The 27,382-nt window shown below is 38.2% G+C and overlaps 1 protein-coding gene across 3 annotated transcripts in view; it reads right to left on the bottom strand.

Annotated features, from left to right (window-relative positions):
* Positions 1–27,382, bottom strand: part of CDK19 (cyclin dependent kinase 19) — a 150,927-nt gene that overhangs the window by 16,364 nt on the left and 107,181 nt on the right. For all 3 annotated transcript variants that reach the window (XM_053664768.1, XM_037158974.2, XM_053664769.1), the window contains 3 exons: positions 9,541–9,598; positions 4,707–4,838; positions 158–301 (listed from right to left, as the gene is read on the bottom strand). In XM_053664768.1, the coding sequence (XP_053520743.1) occupies positions 158–301; positions 4,707–4,838; positions 9,541–9,598 (334 nt within the window). The remainder of the gene's footprint in view (positions 1–157; positions 302–4,706; positions 4,839–9,540; positions 9,599–27,382) is intronic.

Below are 27,382 nucleotides of genomic sequence, written 5' to 3'. Positions count from 1 at the left end.
AAAAATATTGAATATTGTTACAGGAAATAATGTGTTACTTTTATCAAAAATCTCCTAGTTATTTTAGCTTAAAAATATATAACATACTTAAAAATGCTTTTGAAAAGGAATAATTTTGAAATATGACTCCAATACTCTGAAAAAGAAAATAAATTACCTGCAGGAAAGCCCATGACACTAAATATCCGATCCAGTTGATCGTGATGAAAGGGGTTGCTTGTTTTTATATCTTCCTGACGACAGTGAAAAATAGGTTCTGAAGTCAGCAGTTCAGCAAATATGCAACCTATTGCCCATATGTCTATGAAGAAAGGAAAACAAGTATTTTGGTACACAATTTATTATATTTCTTTAGTTATAATTCCTGGCATCATCACAACCTACATATAGAAATACTTTTCAGTGAGCAATACACAAAATATAACTAATGTATTAAGAAAACATATATATGAGAAATGAATACCTGATCATCACAACACATTGAAAGACAAATAAAAAACATTTATTGTGTTTCTCCTGATGAAAATAAGCTTGGAAAACTCAATTTAGCGAGCAATAAATTTATATTTAGGCAAATACCTTTCTAACCACTATTAATAACTCAATTTCTAAGACATTCAACTGATAACCTGATACAGAACACAGTACTCAAGATCTGATAGACTAAAACAATGTCACCATCAGGTGTAGCAGCACATCAATCAAATGCATAATGATAAAGCAAAAGTTTGAGCTGTGAGTCTAGATCAACAGTAAGACCACATAAAATTGTCTGGGAAAACCCAACTTCTGTTTGAAAGACTACCAACTTCAGGTTTTTCAATAAACTGTAAGGTCCAGAAGCTGATAAATACACCAGCAACTATATCACGCACATTCACTTAGTTGCTTCCCCAACCCTCCCAACCCCTCAGGATAAAGTTAGGCACCTTTGAAAGTTTTATTAACTATTTCAAACCACAAGTTATAGATTATTCTATTTAAATTTTATACACTAAAAAACTGTAATTTAGATTCTGAGACTATATTATACTCACAATGCTTTGCCAAATATAGAAATAAATTCATTTTTGTGAGATATATATTCACAGTTATACTTAAATAAATGCAATTTAACATGTAGTTTTCAAAATAATGGCACAGACTGTGGTATAGAAAAGTATCCTATTTAGTAGTTCACTAAATGTGGAAATCACATTCTGTAGACAAGCTCAGTAAGAAAAAAGTCTAATTATATCTGTCAGCTGCAATTAGTGTGTATGCTACTTGGTAAAATAAATTGCCAAATGAAAAAAAAAGCATCTAGTAATATTTCACATATCTGACTCCATTCAGAAATGGTTTCTTTCCACATAAGTTAAGCCTTTTGGGCAATGGGAACATACCCCTTCCATAACCATTTTTATTCCACTACCTGTCAATTTAAGAGGCTATAAAATAAAAACATGTAATGTCATCCTTCTTAATGACACAGGAAGGTCATCATCAGGAACACTCCATCACTAAAGAGTACAGCAGGAACACTGTTCAGTGTCTACTTTTTAATTCTTTCCTGCCAGCTGTATCATGTCGGTTGTCACTCTTGCCCGGTACGGCTGCCTCTGGTGAGCCCATCTCCTCTCTTGCCGCTGGCTGCCTCTCCTGTGCAGCCCACTGGGATGACTGCTCTATGTTGTTTTGTGCCAATTCCTGGTTTGTCCTCAGTTCAAAGGACAGGAACTGGGATCTAGACTTCACTGATGAGATAAGGAACCACAGTGTAGCAGGCTGTGTTACATTCTAAGTTTTCCTGCCTCGTATGTTTCTGATTTTAAATGATCATCCAGTTCTGTGCCACCTATACTCGTCTCTCAGGTCTCTTTCCTCCACCTTGTTCTCCTGACAAGACTCGCACACAGTCTGTCTCTGACTCTCTCTCACACTCACACCATTCCTGCCCCCACTAAAGGTCGTTCCACAAACCTCCAGTGATGTAAAATCATCGAACTTATTTCTATGCTCTCAGTAGACGTAATACTCATTTCTAAGTCAGGTATGAAGAAGAGTAAAAATGAGTGAATATGTGTGCATGCGTAAGTCTGGTATGAATATATTTCAAGCTTAAAGAGAACTAATTTGGTGTCTATTTTTTTTTTCTGTGTCTTAACTTTTTTCCTAACTTCTATCTAGAACGAATAATTGGAACTTGACTAAAATTGGAAATTAGTGACTATGTTTTTATCTTTGGATAAGTGGTAAATCTCATTTACTTAGCCAAGTAAGTAACAAACTAGTTAAAATTCAATTTTAGTTCTCCTTACCCTGAGAAAACGAGAAATATAGTTGATTTCCAATCCATGTAAAAATTATCTTTATTTCTCAAAAAACACATTTATTTTATTTCAACAACAGAGTAATTATATATAAAATATTCATAAAACTGTGCTTCTCAAAATGTGGGCTGTCAAAGTATGTGGGCCATACCACCTAATGGTACATGTTAAAACTGGGCCTCAGCATGAATTTTCTATGAGAATCTCTTGAAAGCCCTTGCTGGTGTGGCTCAGTTGGTCAGAGCGTTGTCCCATATACCAAAAGGCTGTGGGTTCGATTCCTAGTCAGAGCACATGCCTAGGGTTCAGTCCGTGTATGAGAGGCAACCGACCGATGTGTCTCCCCACCCTGCCCCTCTAAAATCAATACGCATGCCCTCAGGTGAGGACAAAAGAAAAAAAGAATCTCTGAGAGTAGGACCGGCTTTGGTGGGGTAGGGGTGGGGGGTCGTTTAGTTTAACACAGGCTTTTTCGCTGAATCTGCCTTCTCTTACAGGGAATCTCCCTTTTCGATATGGACTGTATCAGTGCTTGCTAAGAGTCCACCACATCTGAATTTCTGCTGTTACCATATCCTCTACGCCTGCCCCAGGGCTCTGGGTTACCTACCATCAATTCTGTGCTAAAGCACCACCTGCTGCTTCCAACCAACGCCCCCCTCCTCTGGCTCCCTTCCAGTCTCCTCCTCTCCTCTGGTGCCTTCTGAGATTGCCTAAGAGATTTTACTGTTCTCAACAGACACCCCATAAGAGGAAAAGCCAACATAATTCTAGAAGAGTCTCAGAAATACAGCCCTACAGTCAAAGTCACTCCCTGGAATTTAGGTAGAGCCAGGCTCTGATTTAACTCCTCATTCTGAGGCCCACTGGATGCTTCCCACTTACTTTTTTGCCGTTTTCCTTTCTCCCACCTTCACAGACAGCTGCCACTGCACCTTGCTAACAGGGGGCCCCTGGCACCCCTGACGTGGAGCTTTACCACGGCCTCAACTGCGGGGGAGAGAGGGGTCCACATTCCTCCACTGTGATACATACCGGTGTACCTCCCGGTGCTGAGGCCGCTCATGGGATTTCATTTCACTCATTGAACAAAATTCTTCAGAAATATTTATGAGGTATTACAATATTCCAACACTATGCTAATGTATCAATCCCTGGGCAAAGTATAAATGCATTGTTGGCATCTGAGTTTTCAGATTCCTCCAAATGAATGAGGACATTACTATAATTAAAACTTGTTTCCCTTCTTACCGATGAATAGGTTAATTGTCTAATCTTCCAAATGTAAGAACTTCTACAGTTATTTGGGTGTCACCAGATTTTTCATAAGCTTAACAGAAAGAATTGTGCTTGTCTGTAAAAGGAAAATCTAAACAAATATACTTAGCAAATGTAGGTACCTTAAACACCTAGCCCTTCATATTAACCATACTATTTACTCCTTTCCTATCCTCTCTTTTAACCTCTTTTAAAGAAATCTCTAGATTTGAGGAGGACTTTCTCTTCTTCTTTTAAAAAAATCCTCACCCAAGGATATGTTTATTGATTTTAGTGACAGAGAAAGACAGAAACATCCGTGTGAGAGAGAAACATCAATCGGCTGCCTCCCCTACACGTCCTACCAGGAAGTGAACCCAAACCTTTTTGGTGTACAGGGTGATGTTCTAACCAGCTGAGCCACCCAGCCAGGGTGATGCTTTCTTCTTGACTCCCTTAGTTCACAGCTGGATCCTCTGAGGACAACATAGTGACCAGGTAGCAAAATCTCTGATGCTTCTGTGCTGAGGCCAACTTTAAATCCTACAGAGAGTGTGTTTATAACAGATTTTCTTACTCAGTTTTTTCTCTTTTACTCGGAGAGCTGGCAAGATGCTGAGTACAGCTAATCTACCCATATCCGTCTCTTTTCTACCTTAATGGAGAAACTGTCATTCTGTTAACCATAATGGCAAGCAAGAAAGATTAGTCACATTGTTTCCTATTTAAGAAAGGCTGACTAACTTTTCCCCAGATAGATGGGACTCTTCCAACACCACACTACTCCTGTTTTTCTTTTTGTGAAGAAAAAAATTCTAAACTTCTCTCCAGTTCTTCTGATTGACAGTAGGTAAGTACAAAATAAAATTTGCATGTGATCATTCCCATAGCAACTCAAAAGGATTGGTATCTCTATTCACTGAAAGAAAATGCTTTCTTCTTTTAAAAGAACTATTTTCTCCTGTACAGTTAGAAATCCAAAATCCCCTAGACTATAAAATTTAGAAATACAGAAGACAACAGGACTTTTACAAAGAAATATAAATTGGTATTTTTAAAAAGCAGCTTTATTATTATACCACTTGCTGTTTATGATAATCTAATGCCAAAATAGTAAATCATTTTAGACTAACTTACCAATGGCTTTTGTATAATGTCTTGCACCAAGCAGAAGTTCTGGAGCCCGATACCAAAAAGTCACAACTACTGGATCCAAATCTGCTAGAGGCTTTAGAGGAGAATTGAATAATCTGGCAAAACCCATGTCAGCTAAAAAATAAAATAATACAAAACTCAGCATGCTATTAGAACCATACAAGTTTGATGACAAAAGTTACTAACGTTATAAAGTTATCCTTTTCCTTCTTTTCAACCAGTGGTCTGTACCAGGCACTAACCTCTCCTTCTGAGGTAGATACTATTATTGTGTCTCTTTTACTGATGAAGAAACTTAAAAGATATTCTTACTTGACCAAGGTCACAGTCCTACTAAGTGCAGCTTCAGAATGAGACTCCAGGTCTGACTTCAGGTTCCTGTCTTTCAGAGACTGCTACATTAACATTCTTAGGTTTTTTTTGAAAACTGAAGATAGCCTTCAGTTTCCATGATTAATTATAACTTCTGTATGACTATACATCTAAAAACGGACTGAATCTTAGCTCAGTGTGTGCTAGAATCAGTTCTTACAGACTCATGAGAGCTCATCTGTACACATCTTGTCCCAACTCTGAGTTCAGGGACATCTCAGTGGTGGCCTGAAATTGGCTGTGGTGAGAGTATTTACATCACGGGAAAGAGCAAAAGCTACAAACTGGGGCTCCCCCCTCCCAGAGAGCCGGTTTGGTACAGTACCCACCATATTGCATACATGTTTCCAAGAACATGTAGAGAATATACATGATGATTTCTTGTAATTCCCCATTTAACAACGGTCTGTGTCAAAGCCAACTGACTTAACTATTAGAGGAGTACAAAAGTAGTAAAAAGAATATTACTAAAGGACATCCCAGAGACTAATTTTCTTAGTATTTCATAAACAACAAATACCTTAAATCTACAAAATGCTTGAGAGTTTACAAACCATTTTCAGATACATCAAAATCACTTCATTCAATCCTCATAAGGACACAGGTTCAGTAAGTATTTTGGTCCCAACTTCTGAGATAAAGAATCTAAGGCCCAAGGCAGTAAAATGACTTACCCATGGTCACAGGGATAGTTGGTAAAGATATAAGCACTCAAACAAAAACCACGTTATAATCTAGCAGCTACATTCTTAACCTGACATCCAATAAATTAGACATATCATAATTGCATGTCACAAGGGCAAAATCACAAGAATTATAAACCTCTCTAATTTGAAATAAACAATATAGGCAGTATATTTTTTATTATATAGGGCCCCAATGTACTATAAAATGCACAAATAGTACATAAAATTACAACTACAGAGAATCATTTAATCTAAAACTGATAAGCTATAACATACATTAAAATTTTAATTTACAGTGATATTATTTTTTGAGATTTTGAGTAATTTAAGACTTTCTGACAATGTTTTGGAGAAGCCGGGTCTTAAAAACTAAATCTGTCCAAGGAAGCTTGTGCTAATGCCTATTCTTTCTTAACTAAATTTCCCTATAGCAAGTAAAAACATCCGAAACCATTCTACCGATTTTACACCTACTTCACAGAACTGCTTTATAAATTTAACAGATGTTGACTGCTGCTGGTGGCAAACTAACATGATGGAATGCTGTTCCACCCACTGAAAAACATTTTGTTTTGAAGTAAAGGCCAAAGCCAGTATTTCTCCCCTTATTCTGTACTTCCTTAGTTTTATCTAAGCCACACCTATTCACTGTGAAATGAAAGGCCAGAAAACACAATATACATTCTTGAAAACAATCCCTGCCTATTGTATGAACTTTAAAGGAATTTTAAACCATTTTTCAAATAATTACTAATTTAGACAAAAGGTAACTAGCTTAAACGTTACTAACAATTGTTTTCCTAAAATTAGATAGGAATGAAATTTTCAATTCAGTTGGTAGCAGTAGTAAAATTCTGCTGTGGGTGGTAATCGGGCAAAACAAATGAGAGAAAAAGAGCAAAAGAGAAAAAGAAAAAGAGCAAATTGTCTACCACCAAGGGGCTTACATGAAGGTGAGATGACAGAATACACAAAGTAGACAAAAATTTTAAAAGGGTAAGTGTTGTAAGAATAAAGGAAAGTTGCTACTGGTTTCTGCTAAACTCTAAATCTCCTAAAGGAAGAGCCTATGTCTCCATTGTATTATCTGGAACCGTGTTTGATAAACACGCCTAAAAATGGACTACGTGGGAAGGAGAACCTGAGCTGAAGGATCGATAGTTGGGAATAGTAAAGGAGGCCATGAGTGTCTTCGGTAAAGCCTGGGAGGGCTGTAGGTTGCTGCGGAGGGAAAGGCTCAGCTATGGGACAGGGCACAACGTGTTTTCTGCTGACAATGCTTTTCTTTTCAACCAGAAAAGAACTGTATTGTGGTGTTAAGCATAGACATCAGAGCATTACTATTAAAAAATAATAATAATGTGCTATTAAAACAAAATTGAAAGCAATTAATCAAATAGATTGTTTACTTGACCTTTATTATTAATTACTGCTTAGTTTTAACCCTGATTTTATCTGGAGTCTTAGACAGAATTACTATTCTAACACTCTTAACGGTAAGGCAACTAACTAGCCTGGTTAGGATACAGAATTTTACGTTGAGAGGCTGTGGAGACATAAGGAGGAGTCTGGTGACTGGGTTAAATGTGGTGACAGGTACAAGCAAGGGAGAGTGTAGGAAGATGTGAATTTGGTCTGGAATAACAGAGTATAGGCTGACGAGAGGAAACCAAATAGCAATAAGGATTTCATTTAGGGTGACAGAATGGAATCTGAAATCTAGATCTTAGAATAATTTCCATAGAGTCTAAGATTTTGAGGCTACAGATAACCAATTCCCTAAAGAATAAATTGTAGAGGGAGTCATGTCCAAAGCCAGTGGCTAGGGTGTACTGAAACAAAGGCTGATACGAGTAAGAGGCAGTAATGAATAAAATACAGAAGTAACAGGAGAAGTGGTATACAGAATATGTGATGTCATACAGACCAAGAAAACAAAGTCCCAAGGTGAGACTGCTCAGGAGAACAAATGGCTAAGGCAGGAAGGGAAAACGGTGACTAAATACGGGCCACTAGATTTGGTAAAACAGAAGTCAAAAGGTGTCCTTTTACAGAGCAGTTTCGACTGAGGAATGCAATTAGAGGATAGGTTATAAAAAATCAGAGTGAGTGGCACCAATGGGTGAATGTGTTCTAGAAGTAGAGGAACAAGGAAAAACAAGTAGAACAGATGGTAAAGAAAACAAAATGGAAATGAGAAGATGTAATTTAGAATTGAGAAGAGAACCGTGAATGTTTGAAGGTGAAGAAGGGAATCCTGAGAAGGGGAGAATGGAGATCCCATAATATGAGGGGCTGAAGGGTAGCAGGAGGGTCATTGCAGCGAAGAAGGACACCAGCTGGACCTCAGGAGGGCAGAGTCCCTCTTCCTCTGACTGTTTCAAAGGCAGAGCTGTGCTGACAAAAAGTGGTCAGTGAGGTCACAACAGACGGCTCTGCTCTCACTGGGTAGCAATGTTTGTAGGGAAAGAGACTCTGGACTTGGAATTCAAGTCCTTCCTTTGGAAGGCAGAACAAGCTACAACCTCTCTAAACCCAGCTTTCCTTATCGACAATATCTACCATAAAGGGTGGGTGTGTAAGACAACAAGGTAAGTAACATATGAAAGTATCTATCACACTGGGTAGTACACTGTTTATTTTACTGTCTCTCACAGGGAGGAACTATCCTGTACCTCCCTCCCACCTTCGCCAGTGTCTAGCAAAAAGCAGGTACACAATAAATGCCTATAAGAAAAAATGTAAGCGTGAGTGAGAAACAAGTGAGGGGCGGCAAAGGACATGGAAAAGGAAAGGGAAAGGGAAGGAAAGCAGTGACCTGGTTTTTAATTAACATCAACAAAACTTTTGAACAACTGAATCAAAGTAAACTCAGAGCAGAGATTTAAAGAAAGAGAAGTTGGCTCAGAACAGCTTCTTCAGGGCTTGGGCTGGTGTATTAACTGAAGTAGACCAGGCGGCAGGGCAGGCTCAGCTGAAGTAGGACAGAATGAACTTGTAGTAGGTCAAGTTAGCATTCTGTACCAACCCTAGTGTAATATAATCTAAGAGCAAGGAAAGCAGGTTGATGAAATAAAATGTATTTTGAAATCCTTCTAAAAAACATTGAACATTCAATAAACATAATTTCTATTAAGAGGAATTAGAACAAAGTATTTCTTAGCTCATTTTCTCCCCAAATATGTCATGGGCATAAATAATGCCAATTTCTTTTAGATCCTTCAGGGTTAAAAAAAATTTTAATGTATAGATGAGACTCTTTCCACTGCCTTAACCTTAAGATTGGCAAGTAAGAGAGTCTATAAACATACACATCCATTTGGAAAAGATATGTTGGTACCCGGCACAGAACACACGTGCGATGGGGGAAAGATATCTGTAGAGGCCTATACGTATTAGGTAAGAGTGGAAGAGATATATTTAAGGGAAGAACACTTGGTAAAGTTGAAACAAAATTAAGATTTATGGATTATGTTTTGGATGACTGTGCAGGACAGTAATAGTGACATAAATACATGTTTGGGATTTTGTATGGGAATGAAATTTTTCATGGGCTTGCTTATCTCAGCTTAGAATTATAGAACCGTATTTTGGGAATAAATGAGGGATTTAAATACTATATTTCCCAATACCTTTTCTAAATATATTGTGACAAAGTAATTTTTAAATTAATTACTTACATAATAGTATTAAAAAGGGAATCCATCATTGCAGTCACTTCAGTTTCTTAATAAATTATTTTACAAATAATTACTTACCTATTTTGACTCTCCCCCTCTCAGGACCTTCTCCCATTACTAGGATATTTGCTGGTTTCTAGAAGTAAAAACAGAGCATTCAAATTACTATATTTATTCTTTTGACATGCTCTAAAATGAAAAAAAAGTTCTTATAATATTCTGTATTTTCAACAAAACTATAATCAAATATTAAGTACCCTCTACATAGTTAAAGCATTTGACATCCTTGAAGTTAGCACCAACTTTCCATAAATATCTTCACTATGGAAACATCTTGTTTTCAAAATTTTATCATACAAATAAATACAAAGTAATTAAAGCTGTCATTTCCATTTGCCTCACAAAAGTAATGAGTAATAATTTAAAAACCTGTACAAATCATAAACTGTCTACTTGCTGCCCACAACAGTTTTTGTGGCTGAAAAATTCATATAAAATTTCAAACCACAACACAATTACCTTCATTTAAACAAATCAAATGGAATATTCCTTGCTAAATATTTCTAAACTTCTGTAGGAAAATATGATCAACATTCAACAGACTCCATTAAAATTCATACATGTTTTCAGCTCTAGTTCATGCAAAAGCAAGGTATTCAAAATATAATTTCGAGACATAAAATAAAGACCGAGGCTAATACAAAGCTATATAAACAGTAGGCTGCAAATGTATCCATCATCTTTGAAGTCTTCCTCATTTGTAGTGGACGTTTGGAAACAGGAATTGTCTAGGGAGGACTGCAGGCAATAAGTCTCCTCTGGAAATTCCATTTGTAAGGTCTTCTCAGCTGGAAATGAGTTATGAAATGAATAACACCTTAAAGAAGAAATAAACAGGACTTTCTGATTTGTTGAAATCAGAAGATCAAGACAAAGGGTGATAAAGATTTCACCAAGATTTTGAGTTATATGACTGAAAGAATGATGGTATCTTATCATGGCAAAGTTACGAGAAGTACTGGTTTGGAGTAGGAATGACAAAAAGATGGCAATGACATAGTGAATTTGAGAAAGGTGAGATGCCTAGGTCATCATAGCCATGGAGTAAAAGTGGGAAGATTTGAATTTGAAAGTTTGTCACTGGAATATGATAACTGAAGACAAAAGACAAAATTAGTTTACCATAGCAGAAGGAGAAAAATAGCATCAGATGACAACTTAGCATTCAAAATTCAACCTTTAAAACTATTTACCAAAGATCCATTATGTTTAAAGCATTGCACTGGAGAGTCTCGAGAAACAAAGAAAATCTCTTCACTCAAGGAACTTAAAATCTAATAATGAAAGATGAACAGACAGACAGCTTTTTAGAATACAAAACAGCAAAATAAAATGTCAAGAATGAATGGTATTTCTCAATGAATATTAGTCTTTAGTAAGAAGATAACTTTGAATGAATATAAGGATGACTAAGATTTTGATAAGCATAAACAAAAGAACCACTTTTCAGGCTGAAGGAGCCCCATAGATATGAGCATGATCACATAAACATCACAGACACGGCACACTGAGAATCTAAAGCGTTCAAAATGCCCAGTGTAGAAATAAGACTGAAAACCATGCTGGGAATAAAATGCCACATTAAAGAAGCTGGAATTTATTCCATAGGCAAAGCTGAGAGAGAACAGTAAAATAATCAGATCTATATTTGAGGTGGGACTCCACCCACAGGGCCCCACCCCCGTCCCCATCTACCAAGACTTATTCTTGGTAGATGAGAATAAGTCTACCAAGACATGATCTGCTTGGGGAGGACAGGTGGCCAATCTCTCAAAGGAGAAGGACCAAGAGCCTTTTCCTCAATAGCCTTTTATTGGGTTCAATTTGCACAGGTAAAGCTCATCAATCATCGTCAGGCAGTAAGGATCAAAGAATAGATAACATACAAAAAACTATGAGGGCTTATTCTGAGTCAGGGTCAGTTAGTTAATGGGCTATAAAACTTTGAGAAACACATTCATTTCCTCCTTGGACTCTTATCAAAAAATTGAGGGTATCCTTAGCGAAGCAGGTTTCAAGGATTTTATGCATTCTTTCTTAGGCCTGATTACCCCCGGGGAACCTGCCCTTTCCAGCACAGGACTGCAGTGCCCTCTGTCATCGTATCAGGCTTAAGTCAAGCAGGGGAAGTAAGGCAGCCAAGAGATTAGGAGACTTCTCACAGACAGAATGAGGACCAGGCTGTGTCAAAGCCAAGGGGTGAGGGTCCATCACCCCTTTCTCCATAGCCCCTGAAGTCCTTCCCTGATGGCCCCCTCGTGACCATGTCTGTCTTAGGTCATCCCTCCCTTGAGGAATCTTACCCTTCATTGGCTAACCGGTCAGGCTTGAGGCCAAGCAGGGTGAAGAAAAAGGGGATGAGGCAGCACCCCTGCCAGGGAGATAAGCTTTGTCTCTTTAGTGCCTTATGGTCCCAAGGTCTCTCACTCAGCCTCAGCCATGGCAGGTTACAGCTTCTGAAACCAGGAAGGGCAGTTCCCTACATCTATTTAGGGGAAAAACTCTGGTAGGATTATGAAGAATGAAATGGAAGGGATGGATAAACTACAAAGCAGAGACAGAGAGACGAGGGGGATGTGGGCTACAGTAACCTGGGGAAAAGTAAGGGCATCCTAACTTGTGACAATAGTCAAGGAGGAACATACCAGAGCATTTCAAGGTAAAAGTTGAGTACTTGGCATGGCTTTTTTTACACCACCTTCTCCATCCTCCATAGTCATTCATTCCACAAATATTGACTGAGAACATACCAAGTATCAGGCATTGGTTTAGATGCTAAAGATATAGCAGTAAAGAAAATAGGACAAACCCTTGACCTCATGAAGCTTACATTCTAGCGGGAAGAGAAAAGCAATAAACAAATGTACAGTCCATCAGATACTGGTAAGTATTGTGGAAAAACGAAACAAAACAAGAATACCAGAAATTTCCACAGCTGGTATTACAGCTGATTAAGTGCTCTAGGGGACTCTGTCACTACAAAACAGACATAGGCTAGCTACATAAGAAACATTCTTTGAAGAATCCCTGATCTCAACAGAGGTCTATAACAGCCCCCAGCCTCACCCCAAATAATGTATCCTTGTGGATGGAGAATGACAGGAAGGTGGGTGACAGTAACACACTTCAGTGGGGACACTGAACCATGGGCCACTAGCAAAATGTGAAAGCTGAGCTGCTACCCCTCAATCAGCTGAAACACTCAAGGAAAAGAAAATAAACCGAGATGCTTCCAGTAGAAGCAGAGGAAATCCTCTCTGGAAAAAAAACTTCCTAACTTAGGCCCATTTTCATGCTAAAAGCATATGATTTCCATATTGAAAATTTTGAAAACAAAATCCATTCTATACCATTTACGAGAGATCCACCTAAGTGGAAGCACCGTAAAAGCTGAAAGTGAAAGGCTAAAGTTAGATCATGGAGTAGGCTGGAGGAGGGTATGGGGAGGGAGATGAATGGTGATGGAGATTTGACTTGGAGTGGTAAACACACACGATACAGTGTAGAGATGATGTGTTATAGAATTGTGAAGTGAAACCTGCAAATTTTGTTAACCAGAGTCAGCTCAATAAATTCAATAAATGGGGGGGAGGGGGTTGGCTAGATTACCTAAGTAAATGTCAAACAAAGTAGCTTTAAGACAAAAGTATTACTAGGAATAGAGAGGGTCCCTACATAATGATACAAGGTTCAGTTCTCCAAGAAGAGGTAACACTCCTACATTTGTGATGTACTTGAATAACTACATACACGTAAAAATGATGTAACTTCAGGAAGGGAAAAGACCCATGATACCACACTTTTCTAGATTACTGATGTCAAGCAGGAAAAGATACAGACTACCCCAAAACAATGAACAAGGATGACATAGCAGTCATATACACATCTTTTACCCAATCATTGGAGAGGTACACATTTTTCTAAAGTACACTTGAATATTTACAAATACTGAAAGCATACTAGTAGGTCTCAAGAAATTTCAAGGAATTATTATCAAACAGGCTATATTCTGTGACCACCCTGCAATTAAGTTAAAAGTCAATTACAAAAGCATAAATTTAAAACTCCACATATTTGAAAATATTAAAAAATTCTAACTCACTAAGCAGTAAAAGAAAAAACTATGAAGAAATCATTTATGTTAGAAAGGAAAGAAGGATAAAAATCACCGTGTGCCAAAGTTAAGTTTAAAAAGCTCAACAGAATAAACAAAACACACAGAAGAACGAAGGGGCAAGGGAAGAAACCCATGAACTAGAGAGGATTTATGAAGCCTCTAGGACAGGGGTGTCCAAACTTTTGGCGTCTCTGAGCCACACTGGAAGAAAAGTTGTCCTTGACCACACATTATATACACAAACACTAATGAAAACTCAAGAGCAAAAAGAAAAACAGATCCACGCATAATTCTTGTGATATCTACCACCACAGATAAGCAAAAAAGTCCTCACACAATAACCCAAATTATGCAGCAGCACTTTCAATAATCTTTTAAAATTGTCGAGCAGGTCCCAACTTTGTGATCACTAATTTAGAAAATGTACGTATCTAAGTAATAAAACTAATGTTGTAAGTAAATTTACAATTTCCCATTGGGTCATATTCATAGCCTGGGCCACATCCAGCCCATGGGCCACGGGTTGGACACCTTTGCTCTAGGACAACCTGAGCAAAAGGAAAGAAGGTACAAATTAACAGCATTACAGATTACAGAAATGAACTTAACTATAAATTCTGTGAAGGTTAGAAAGATAAAAGCAGCATATGAACAACTTTATATTTATTAATTTTATTTTTTTAAGACTTTATTTAACTCCCAGCCAAGATGAAGGCGTAGGTGGAAACACTGTACCTCCTCACACAATCAAATTTAAGGACAACAAAAATTTAGAAACAAAAACACAATCAGAACAGACAGAAAACTGAACTGTACCCAAGCCCCACAACAACAAACCATTCATCCAAACCCTGTAAAAGCAGCAGTGTCAGCAGCTGGTGCAGAAGGGTCCCGGCAGGAAAAGGTGGTGGTTAGCGGACCCAGGTGCAGGGAGGAAACAAGCAGACCCAGCGAAGCGGGCAAGGCGGATGGCTGACCGCGGACACACATTTGCGTGCGAATAAACCAGGCAAAAAAGCAGGCAGTGAGACAGACTGCACAAACCAGGGCCCCAGCATCAGGAAATAAAGCCTAAAAGCATCGACTAAAAAAACTTTCAGGGGTTGAGGTGCCGGGAAAGACTCCCAGCCTCACAGGAAGTTTCACTGGGGAGACCCACAGGGTCCTAGAACATACACAAGCACACCCACCCGGGAACCATTACCAGAAGGGCCCAATTTGCTTGTGGGAAGCGGCAGAGGGGACCGAAATCTGAGAGAGAGCAGAACAAACGCCATTGTCCCTCTCTGACCCCTGACCCCACATAGAGCGTCACAAACCAGAGACCTGGGTCACCCTACCCTGGTGAACACCTAAGGCTTTGCCCCCCATACGTAACAGGCACGAACAGACCAAGACCAAAACATTACAGCTCAAAGCCCCAGAGTCAATACTTCTAAGCAACAAAGAGCCAACCTATCAGATAGCAAAGAGAGGCAAAGTTCAAAACACTCGTGATCAGGATGCTCACAGAACTGGTTAATTTTAGTTGCACATTAAATGAAAAAATGAAGGCCACACTAAGTGAAATGAAGCAAAATGCACAGGGAACCAATAGTGATGGAAAGAAAACTGGGACTCAAATCAAGGGAGTGGACCAGAAGGAAGAAAGAGACAACCAAACAGAAAAGAGTGAAGAAACAAGAATTCAAAAACAGGAGGAGAGGCTTAGGAACCTCCAGGACATATTTAAACATTCCAACATCCAAATTATAGGGGTACCAGATGGGGAAGAGGAACAGCCACAAGTGGAAAACTTATTTGAACAAATAATAAAGGAGAACTTCCCCAATCTGGCAAAGGAAATAGACTTCCAGGAAATTCAGGAAGCTCAGAGAGTCCCAAAGAAGTTGGACCCAAGGAGGAACACTCCAAGGTACATCATCATTACATTAGCCAAGATTAAAAGGAAGAAGAGAATTCTAGAAGCAGCAAGAGATAAGGGGACAGTCACCTACAAAGGAGTTCCCATCAGACTGTCAGCAGATTTTTCAAAAGAGATCTTACAGGCAAGAAGGGGCTGGAAAGAAGTATTCCAAGTCATGAAATCCAAAGACCTACATCCAAGATTGCTCTATCCAGCAAAGCTTTCATTTAGAATGGAAGGGCACATAAAGTGCTTCTCAGATAAGGTCAAGTTAAAGGAGTTCATCATCACCAAGCCCTTATTATATGAAATGTTAAAGGAACTTATCTAAGAAGATAAAAATAGGAACAGTGAAAGGACAGCAAACTCACAGTTATTAACAACCACACCTAAAAGAAAAGCAAACTAAGAGGACAGCTAGATCAGGAGCAGATCCACAGAAATGAAGATCACATGGAGGGTTAGCAACAGGAGACTGGGAGAAGGAGAAGAGGGGAGAAGGTACAGAAAATAAGTAGCATAGATGGTAGGTAGAAAATAGGGGGGAAGGCAAAAATAGTATGGAAAATATAGAATCTAAAGAACTTGAGACATGTGGTCATAAACTAAAGGGGGGAATGGTGGGGGAGGGCGTATGCAGGGTGGAGGGGAATGAAGGGGGGAATAGAACAAATGCAATGGCATAATCAATAAAATATATTTAAAAATTGTTTAAAAAGCTGGGAAACATAATTTTTCAAAAGGCAGCATTTCTACAGCAGAAACAACAAAAATGGTAAGGTGCCTAGAATAAATATATCAAAGGATGTACAATATTTTTATACAACACATCCTGTAATCTTATACTAAATGATATTACAAAATCCTAAATAAATTAAAAGCCCATGTTTACAGATAAGATTCAATAGAGTGAGTGGGCAAAAATAGGTTTACAGGAAGTAGGTGAAACAGTTTCTTCTTTTATTATTAATTAGTATATTATTTTCCATATGAACAACTGTAAACCTACTTTTGCCCACCCCTGTATAGCAAAGACATCAATTCTCCTCATACTTATGTGTAAATTCAATGCAACTTCAATCAAAATCTCATCCAGGTCTTTTATTGTGGAACTTGAAAAGCTCGTTTAAAAATGTATGTGGAAGAGCAAAGAACTAAGAATAGCCAAGATACTGTGAAAGCGTTAGAAGCAGAGATGAGGAGAGAAATCTGGCTCAAAACACGACAGCAAGATTTATTTTAAACCTAAAGCAATTAAGACAACAAGATACTGGTACAGGGAAAGACCCGCTGAAGACAAACTCATTGTGGGACGGAACACAGTGCTGGATGGAACCAAGACAGTGAGAGGAGAGGAACTTGAGCTCGGTGGGGAGAGAAGAACTTGCAATACACGGTGCTGGCGGAACAGGTCATCCAAATGGGGAAAAGAAAGAAAGAAAATGAATCCTCACTTTATACCACACGCACAAAAACCAATTTCAGGTGGATTAAAGGCTTAAATGTGAAGCAAAACTTTAAAACTTTGGGGGGGAAAATGTAGAAAACAGACCCTGCCTGCTATGGCTCAGTGGACTGAGTGCGGGCCTGTGAAGCAAAGGGTCGCTGGTTGGATTCCCAGTCAGGGCATATGCCTGGGTTGCAGACCAGGTCCCCGGTGGGGGACTCATGGGAGGCAGCCACACATTGATGTTTCTCTTCTACTCTTTCTCCTTCCCTTCCCCTCTCTCTAAAAGTAAATAAATAAAATAAAATAAAAAATGTAGGAAACACTCTTTCTGACCCTGAGGTAAGAATTTCTTAAACAAGATACAAGAAATAACCATAAAAAGAAAAGACTGATAAATTTGGTTATTAAAATAACTTCCGATCATCAAAGATAAAGAAAATAAAGACAAAGTACCAACCAGAAGTATTTGTTACACATACAAGTAACAGAGATTTAGTATCCAGAATAAAGAACTTCCTGCAAATCAGTATGAAAAGCAACCCAGTAGAAAAATGGACAAAATGTCCAAACAGGTATTTAACAAGAACCATGTTTAACCACTAAGCATATGAAAAGATGCTCAACCTCATTAATAACAAAGGAAATGCAAATGAATATCACAGTGAGATACTGTTTCACACCTGGTATGTTGGTTAAAAATTAAGAAATGTTAAATAGTAAGTGGGCCCGGGAAAACTTCAATACATTGCTGGTAGGAGAGTAAATCGGTACAGCTTCTTTGGAAAAGGATTTGGCATCACCTTGCAAAACTGAAATGCTGCACACCCTTCGACTCAGTAATTCCATTTCTGGAGAATGTTCTTAGAAGCACAGTTTGTAATACAAAAAAAATATGGACACATCCCAGATTTTTAGCTAATAGAAAAATGGAGAAATTAATTGTGGTAGAGTCACACATGAACTTTAAAATAGCAGTGAGAATCAGTGAACTACAAATAAGGGTTTAAAAATGTTCAAGTCTTAGAAGCATTATGTTAAGTGGAAAAAAAAAACAGTTTAAAGCTATATACAGCAGGGTGCCATTTTCATAAAACTTAAAACCAAGCAAAGTAAAAATATATATGTGTATATATATCTGTACATTATTACATGTATGCCTTGTTTAGGCATACATGTAAATGTAATAAATCTGTTTTTACAAAGAAGTGAGTAGTGGATTCAAAATTCAGGTTATTTGTTACCTCTTGGAAGGAGGCTGGAGGGTAGGATAGCGAAAAACGTTAAGTAGAAGCAAGCTATTGGTAATGTTCCAGCTATTGGGCTAAGGGACAGGCTCTTGACTGTTAAGCTTTGTGAAGTACATAAATGTTCCAAATATTCTTTGGTATACACCATGTATTAAGACTATAATAAGGACAAAAAGAAAGCAGTAAGTGGGAGCAAGTCCTGCTGGGAGTGGTTTAGGAGGGCATTATTTTCAACAATATATAAGCACTATTTTAAATTATTCAGAGAATACCTCCATGAGAAGTTAACATTTGGGATAAGATCTAAAGAAAGGACAGTATAACCTGGCTGAATCTAAAAGGGAGGAGCAAGTTGCAAGCCCTGAGGCAGGAGTTTGCCTGGTGAACTGCAGACATGCTAGGCAGCAGGAAGAACAGAATGATGGGACACTGATGGTTCTAGAGAGAAGGTAACCCAAGGGAGGGCCTGCCTGCTGTTTCCGATTGTTCTGCCTTTGGTACAATTCATTTGAGAACAGGATAGGCACCTGAGCACTGCCTGGCCTGTGCCGTGAGAGTCAGTGAGGGCTGCCACAAATTGCAGGAAGGGCAAGGACATGGCGTCTGGAGCAGTAAGGAAAAACCTGGGAGAGCCAGCAGGCTGGCTACCAGGAGAGGGGCAAAGAGGCTGAAGTCGGTGTGAGGAGAGTTAGCTGGAGGAGCAGTGGGGAGGTACGGTGAAGGCTGAGAGGGGGCTTGTCGATCATACAGAATGATGTGGAAACATGGAAAACTTCTGGTTTTACATGACTAGAATTAGCATTATTTTACATTAGGTTTCTGTATGATCTATAATTTTTGCAAGTTGTGTAATACATATGTAGATTTTGGTGTTCTGCCCAATCTCCGACAGAAGCGTTTGGACAGACTGTCATTTACTACTACAACATGTATTTCTATAATGTTTGCTTTTGTATATTTTGGTATTATTTATAATTAGAGAAATTGCATTTTAAAAAATACAATAAGAAATAAATAATGCTGAGAAAAAAATCAGGTGGTTAGATGAAAAGGAGCCAATGAAACAACCTGAAAAGGAACACCCACAGTAAGAAAATGTAGGTAGCACAGGCTTCTAGTAGCCAAGAGAGTCGAGAAAGGAAGAGGTGATCTTTAGGCACAAGAGAACGAAGCAGGGAAAAGGTAACTTTTGGACAATTAGGAGGTCACTGGTGACTCAAAAGAAGACAGACATAGTAAATAATATTCAAACAGGTGGAAAGAACATAAATACAGAACTATAGTGTACTTCTGAAGGCTTTGGTAAGAAGGGGATCTCTGGAATATAACAATTTTAACCCTGGGTGGGTAGCTCAGCTGATTAGAGCACTGTCCTGATACATCCAGGTTGTGAATTCAATCCCCAGTCAGGGCACATGCAAGAATCAATCATGAAGGCATCGGTAAGTGGAACAACAAATCAATGTTTCTCCGACTCTCTCTTAGATATAATTTGAAACATAATTTGTATTTCCTAAATTTTGAGCTTAAATTCTTTAAAAAATAATGACAGACAAAAACACAATGCATGCCATATGGGAGCAAAAACTACTTCATATAAAAAATGTAAACAGATTATGAACTGCTGAATAGAAGAAAAGCAGGAAGCTGGTCTTACATCGTGTTAGTTAACTCTTGTTAGAAGTTCCTACAGTCAGTATTACGTGGAAACAGAGTATGTGCACCGTAATGGAATGAGGATATATATATAGAGAGAGGGGGGTCTAGCTAGTATCGAAGCTAGTGGAAAATATTTTGATGTAACACACTTGAAGCCTATGGAAGCTCTAAGTGTGGGGTCTCCATGTAGAATCTGAGATGTGGGCAAAGGTGGTAACATGGTTTAGGGGAGCAGTGGCTGTGACCTCTTTTGTACAGCCTAAGAAAGAAACCCAAAGTTTGGGCAGTATCCACGGAGTAGTCAAGTTAAGATCTAGAATTGCAGGAGAAGTCATTTTAAAGTGCACATCCTTTATTTAGGATCACCTGTCTCTTTCAAAACAAGTAAATACAAGTTTTAAAACCTCCAATGGATGCCAGAAACCATGGATAGTACCAAATCCTATGTGTACTGTGCTGCTTCCTATACACTGCCATACCTATGATAAAGTTCATTTTTATTTTTTAATATATTTTATTGATTACGCTATTACAGTTGTCTCATTTCTTTCTCCCCTTTATTCCCCTCTGCCCTGCACCTCACCTCCCACCAGCATGCCTCCGCCTTAGTTCATCTCCATGGGTCATACACATAAGTTTGTTGGCTTCTCCATTTCCTATGCTGTTCTTAACCTCCCTCTACTTTGCCTCTACCATTTATGCTTCTTCTTCCTGTATCATTTCCCCCATTCTCCATCCTCTACCTTCCTATGTGATCTCCATCTCTGTGACTCTGCTCCTGTTCAAGTTGTTTGCTTAGTTTGTTTTTCTTTTTCTTTCTTTTTTTTTTTAGGTTCAGTTCCTGACAGTTGTGAATTTATTGTCACTTTAGTGTTCATATTTTTGATCATCTTCCTTTTCTTAGATAAGTCTTTCTAACATTTCATATAATAAGGGCTTGGTGATGATAACCTCCTTTAACTTGACTTATCTGGAAAGCACTTTATCTGCCCTTCCATTGTACATGAGAGCTTTGCTGGACAGAGTCATCTTGAATGTAGGTCCTTGTTTTTCATGACTTTGAATATTTCTTTCCAGCCCCTTCTAGCCATAAGGTTTCTTCTGAGAAATCAGCTAACAGTCTTACGGGAACTCCTTTGTAGATAACTACCTCTTTTCTCTTGCTGCCTTTAAGATTCTCTCCTTCTCTTTAATCCTGGGTAATGTAATTGTGGTGTGCTTTGATGTGTGCTTTCTTGGGTCCAACTTCTTTGGGACTCTCTGAGACTCCTGGACTTCCCGGAAGTCTATTTCCTTTGCCAGATTGGAACAGTTTTCCTTCATTATTTCTTTAAATAAGTTTTCAATTTCTTGCTCTTCTTCTCTCCTTCTGGCACCCCTATGATTGGGATGTTTAAATGTTTAACTTGTTCCAGAGGTTCCTAAGCCTCTCCTCATTTTCTTGAATTCTTGTTTCTTCATTCTGTTCTGGTTGAATGTTTATTTCTTCCTTCTGGTCCAAATTGTTGATCTGAGTCCTGGTTTCCTTCCCTTCATTGTTGGTTCCCTATATATTTTCCTTTATTTCACTTTGTATAACCTTCACTTTTTCCTCTATTTGGCGTCCATACTCAACAATTTCTGTGAGCATCCTGATTGCCAGTGTTCTGAACTATGCATCTGATAGCTTGGCTGTCTCTTCATTGCTTAGTTCTATTTTTGGAGCTTTGATCTGTTCTTTTTCATTTGAGCGGTATTTTTTTGGTCTTGGCGTGCCTTTTCCATTGAAAGGAGTGGGGCCTAAGGTATGCGCCAGGACAGGGCAACCATCGTCTCTGTGTTGTGGTGCTGTATGTGGGGGAGGGGGTCCAAGAGGGAACAATGCCAATTGCTCAGCTTTCAGTCACTTCCCCCACTACTCACACAGAAATTGGGCCCTTCCTGGGCGGGTGGCTTGTGTACGTTCTAGGATCCCGTGGGTCTCTCCAATGGACTCTCATGCGAGACTGGGAGTTTCTCCTGCCACCACTACCCCCACACGCTTTTTCGGTCAGCATCTTTGAGGCCTTATTTCCCTGTCCTGGAACCCTGGATTGTGTTGTCTGTCTCGCTTCCCAGTTGTTCCTCCCAGTTTATCCGCACACAAATATGGGACTTCCTGGTCCACCAGCCACCACCTCGTTGTGTGTCCTCTCTGCCCGGATACCCATCTCCACCCCTACTACTGTCCAGATGAACGTTTCTTCTTTAAATCCTTGGTTGTCCAACTTCTAAACAGTTAAGATTTCCTGGCAGTTCTGGTTATTTTTTTGTTTTTAAACTTGTTGTTGTCCTTCTTTGATTGTGTAAGGAGGCAAAGTGTATTTACCTATGCCTCCATCTTGGCCGTAAGTCTAAAGTTTGATTTCTAAATTAGTCACAGAGATTAACAGTAACTAGGACCTGGCCTGGTATCTCAGTTGGTTACAATATTGTACCCGATATAGGAAAGTTGCAGGTTTAATCTCTTGGTCAAGGCACACATAAGAATCAATCAATGAAAGTATCAATAAGTGGAACAACGAATTGATGTTTCTATCTCTCCTTTCCTCTCTCTCTCTAAAATTAATAAAAATAAATAAAATATAAACAGTAACTTATAATAAAATAGAACAATGATAACATTGTATTTCAATTAAAGTTAAGTGAATGTGGTCTCTCTGATAACCAAGATGGCTACTAAGTAACTTATGGGCAGGAAGCTATACCACATATACATTGGACAAAGGGATGATTCAAGGCAAAATGGAGCACACAGCCCGGAGTTTCATCCCACTACTCAGAATGGTATGAAATTTAATTCTCGGATTTCCATGTAATATTTTAGGGCTGCAGTTGACCCCAGCTAACTAAAACTATGGAAAGTGAAACCGAGAATAAGAGGAGAATACTGTAAATGTTAAGATCACAAGATTCTTGGTATTTCAAAATAAGAGTAACAAAATATATACTATACTCACCATTAAAATACATTTAGCTTTTCAAAGGATTTTCACATAAATTTCCTTTCTCTTAATGGAAATACTCAAAGGCCAATAGGGCTAGGGGCAAGTCTTGGAACAACTCCATATAATCCTCAAGATTCTACACTGAGTTGTGTTTAGATACTATGATTAATTTTCAAAAGGCTAACTCTAACAGTGATAAGTGAAAGTATACGCCTTAAAAGAAAATAAAGGAAACCACAGCTTGTGAACACACACCTACGGTCACATGTACAAAACTAAAAGAATGAAGAAAGGATACCAAAATTGTTCTGACCTAGTTACATCCCAATTAACAAAGACTGTGCTTGACTAAAACTCCTCTTCTTACTGCGAACACAAAATGCCAGCTGTGAAAGAAAGTGATACTGCTGGGTTTGCACACTTTAGTTACCATAGAAACAGAAAAAATGGCTGGAGTTGGATGCCTCACATTTAAGTTATCAGCAGTAAAATTGGATAGACAAATTAGGGCTTCAGGGTTTGTTTTAGTTAAATTGTATTTTAAAGGCAAAAGTCGGGGAAATAATGTGATAAACAATATGATTACCCAGGAATTATTCTCAAAATATATGCATTTTTGCAGAACTTGGTTAATTCTTAAATTTATATTTATATGTACTGCAGATTTGCCTTTCCCTTTTATAGAATCATCTTTTTTCACAGGGTTAAATTTACTTCAGTTAATTGGCACATCACAAATAGAACAGCCTAAAGATACAGAACTATGTATCTACATTTGCTTTGCACTTTCCACTCCAGGACATTTGCAACAAAAATATGAACCCACAAGATGGCTCTTATCAGTATCGATAAAGACAGAAAAACACAAACGCAATTGTCTACAGTCCTGAATAATGGGAACAAAACTAATCAGAATATTAGTCGGACCAGTTTCTGAACAATGAACTGGGCTGGCCTAATATTAATGGCTACAGCTCTTCTTTTATTTAAAAGAAGAAGCGGCACAAGTCTCCTCACATTTGATACAGAAGTACATTCCCAGGAGAAAACTCTCAGTGTATGTTCCTTTCTTTATACTGTTCTCCACTGTTCACCTTAAACAAATAAGATTTCTGTATTGTAACATGGCAAAGAAGTATCTAAAAGTAAAATACATGCATTCGTTTCTTAGCAAATACGACAGTCATCTGCTAATAGCATCAGACTATCATAATTGTTTACTCCTTAAAATAACTTTATTGATAATAGAGGATTTAAAAATAAAGAGAATCTGATATTGTGATTGCAACCTCCTAAAGGTCAGGGAAGATACTTCCTTTACCACTCTATGCATCTGCTGAAATCCAGACACAGTCTTTAATAAATGTTTATTGAATGAAAAGCAAATAAATGAATGAATGAAAACTGCCATTGTTTAGTGCTCATGGCCCTTTGTTTAAAAAATTTTTTTACATTGTAAGAAACTAGAGTAAGCTCTTATCCCAAAATATGCAAGCTCACTTCTGAACATAGATTTTTTTAAAAGTCCTAATTCTGGTTTATTTCAGGGTTTCAACCATCAAACCATCACCCACATGCTAATGACTCCCAAATCTATACTTCCATATAGCTTAGCAATGCGTCAACTATATGCTGTCCACCTTCAAAATCATCTCAAACACTACTTGTTCAACCTGAATTTTTCCTGTCTCTCTGGTATTCCCTTGTCAGTACCTCAGTCAACAAAAGAAGTCTTTATATCCTATGCTTTAATCAGTCCTCAGATCTGTACCTTACTTCATTATCTTGATTACCTCTGCTTCAAGCCTTCATCATTTCTCAACCAGCTGATTAAAAAAGCCTAATAAAGCTGCTGCCCCAGCACCCTCAAACCAATTCTCCATATCCCTGTCTCCATGGTACTTCTTAAGCAGAAATCTGATCTGCTCAGCTCCAACTGACCACAGGAAGAATCCACCCCTGTAAACATGACATTATGACCCACTACAATCCAGTCCCTACTTCTCTCTTCTGCCTCTTCTTTCACTAATTTTTGCTAATCCCTGAATATATCTCGTCATTTCTTTTTCAAACCTTATTATTTTAGGATGACCTATTTATGTGTATCCTCCCACCATGCATTCATTGAGAGAAAGGATTGTATTTTATTAACCTCTGTATTCCCAGTGCCCAGCATAATGTCTGGTCAAAATATGTTTGTAAAGCGTACATTCTAAATCTGTAAACCACTACTTCCCCTCACAGAAATCTAGTTATAAATGAATAATTTAGTTAAAAATGACACATTCCACAGATCTATAAGTGTCATTATTTAGGTATACTGTGAGTTAAATAGGCCTTTGTTTTCAGAGAATGAGAATCCAACCACTGTTTAAAATGCTGTTTCTAAGCCAAAAATGCCTTCCCAGTTTGAAATTACACATCTCCAAGGAGGTGCAAGCTCTCTGCAAATCGGGAGCTGTCTATAATATTAAAAACTGTGATTAATTTCATTTTGCTTTAAAATGGTCTAGAGACATCCATAATAAGCAACTATGTTCATCAAACCTTGATATTCATAGCAAACAATGCCTGGCGACCCAGCAGGCACAAGAGTTAACAACAATACACTTCTTTGTCTTTGCTTTTTAAGAGTGGTTACAGGCCTGAACAGCAGAGATAAGGTTTTCTTTTCTCTAACAAGAAGCAATAAAAGGCGGCCATTATGAAAAGCTTAATGCAAGACAAACACATGTATCTAGAAGACTATTTACCCAAATAACTTCAAGGTCACTTAGTGAGTATAATCAAGATATACATTTCCCTGATGACAGCAATGCCAGGAATAATGAATGCTACAAAACATTCAGACTGTATCCTGTTCATTAAGGAATACAATCCATCCACAGAGCAACACTGGTAGAAAGTGGTTTTCTATTTACATTTGACATTTGTGACATTCAATTCAAATAAAATAATTTCAGTCTCATTACCATGAGAAATTAGGAAAGTCAGAGGCAGAAATTATCAAAATGAGCCCTGTCACTTTTCTCACGATGAACAGAGGTGAAAGACCTACATAACCTTAACCAAGTTTCCTGTCAATAAATAGTGGCCGGTCCAGAATGAGAACCCAAGTCTCTCAGAGACACTCCAGGCCAGGGTTATGAGAAGAAAAGTAAACTTGGAAAATGCAAGATACTTACTTGATTTATGGCATTCACCTCTAGAAGACTTCTCCTCAGATGTGTGCTTAGTTGAGCATGTCATCACACAAAATACCCATCATCTATAATTTCTCAATGAAATGAATCATCAGATCTTGCGTGCAAGATTCCCTCTTGATGAAGACACCATCAATAAGGGATCTTAAATCATCCTACAGTGCTGGCCAAATAAAATGCCTGTGGTGGTGATTATCCAGGTATATAACTTTATCCAAATTCATCAATTTATAATTAAAATGGATGCATTTTATTATATAAGTTGTACTTCAGTAAAATTAATTTAATAAAATGTATGCCCAAATTGATTCTTAAGTTCTAAACATAGGCCTCAAAGTACTGGGGCTTCCTTCCGCAGCCCTTGGTTCCTAACCAGTGCTTGCCACTGCTGTCACTGTGGAATGTATCTTAACTATACCTCTGTTAAAAAAAGAAACAAAAGGTCCAAAATGAAGTCACCTGTGCTAGGCCCCACGTCAGCAAACCAAGATTTAACGCTTAACCTAATCGCAGTTTCAGCCTCTCCCAGAAATGTAACCTTTAACTAGTCCATGTGGAATTACCAGGTCAGCACTAGTGAGGTATTCTGCATGACGGTCCCTTAGCTTCCTCCTGTCCCTGTTCCCTCATAGGGAGTAGGAAGGTAGGAGGATGCTGCCTGAAATACAATCTTTGCTAATACTGTATTTCACTGTGTATAATGAGCACCCACATTTTGGGGCCAAATTTTCAGAAAAAAAATCTTTCATTTTAATTTTTTAATTTAATTATTTATTTATTTATATTAGATACTTGGGGTTTTTTGTAGTATAAAGGAATTTTAACATTTATTTTTGAACATATTATGGTACAAGAAATTTTATGTACCAGTAACAAATTTACGATACTTATACATTATAGAAGGCCAAGAACTCTTTGTCACTGTCAGTACCAGAAGTGTTGTCTGCTTCAATTTCAACGTTACTGGTATCTTCTGAAGAGTAACTTTTCTCATCCCAGTAAATTTCATCATCCTCGGGTCTATCCACAGCATTACTGATGCTGCATTTTTAAAACGATTTCCTAACCACTTCCTTCTTGATACAGTTCCACAATCTTAGGATCCAATCATAAACCTGGGCGACGAATGCTTCCTTGACCCTGCCTGTAGGTGTTCCATCATTACTAGCTAACTGCACCCACGACATCCACTCTTTCTTCATTAGGGTCTTAAAAGGGCTTGTTTACTGATACATTCAGAGGTTGCGGTTGGCTGGTTAACCTACCAGGTATCACAGCAAGTTAGGTTTTCCAGTCCCCTGCAAATGCTTTT

Source organism: Artibeus jamaicensis, unplaced genomic scaffold, assembly GCF_021234435.1.
Source record: "Artibeus jamaicensis isolate MK-2021 breed Jamaican fruit bat unplaced genomic scaffold, CSHL_Jam_final contig_387, whole genome shotgun sequence".
In the NCBI taxonomy this organism is placed as follows: Eukaryota; Metazoa; Chordata; class Mammalia; order Chiroptera; family Phyllostomidae; genus Artibeus; species Artibeus jamaicensis.
The sequence above is the reverse complement of the archived record's forward strand: the minus strand, read 5'-3'. Positions and strand labels throughout refer to the sequence as shown.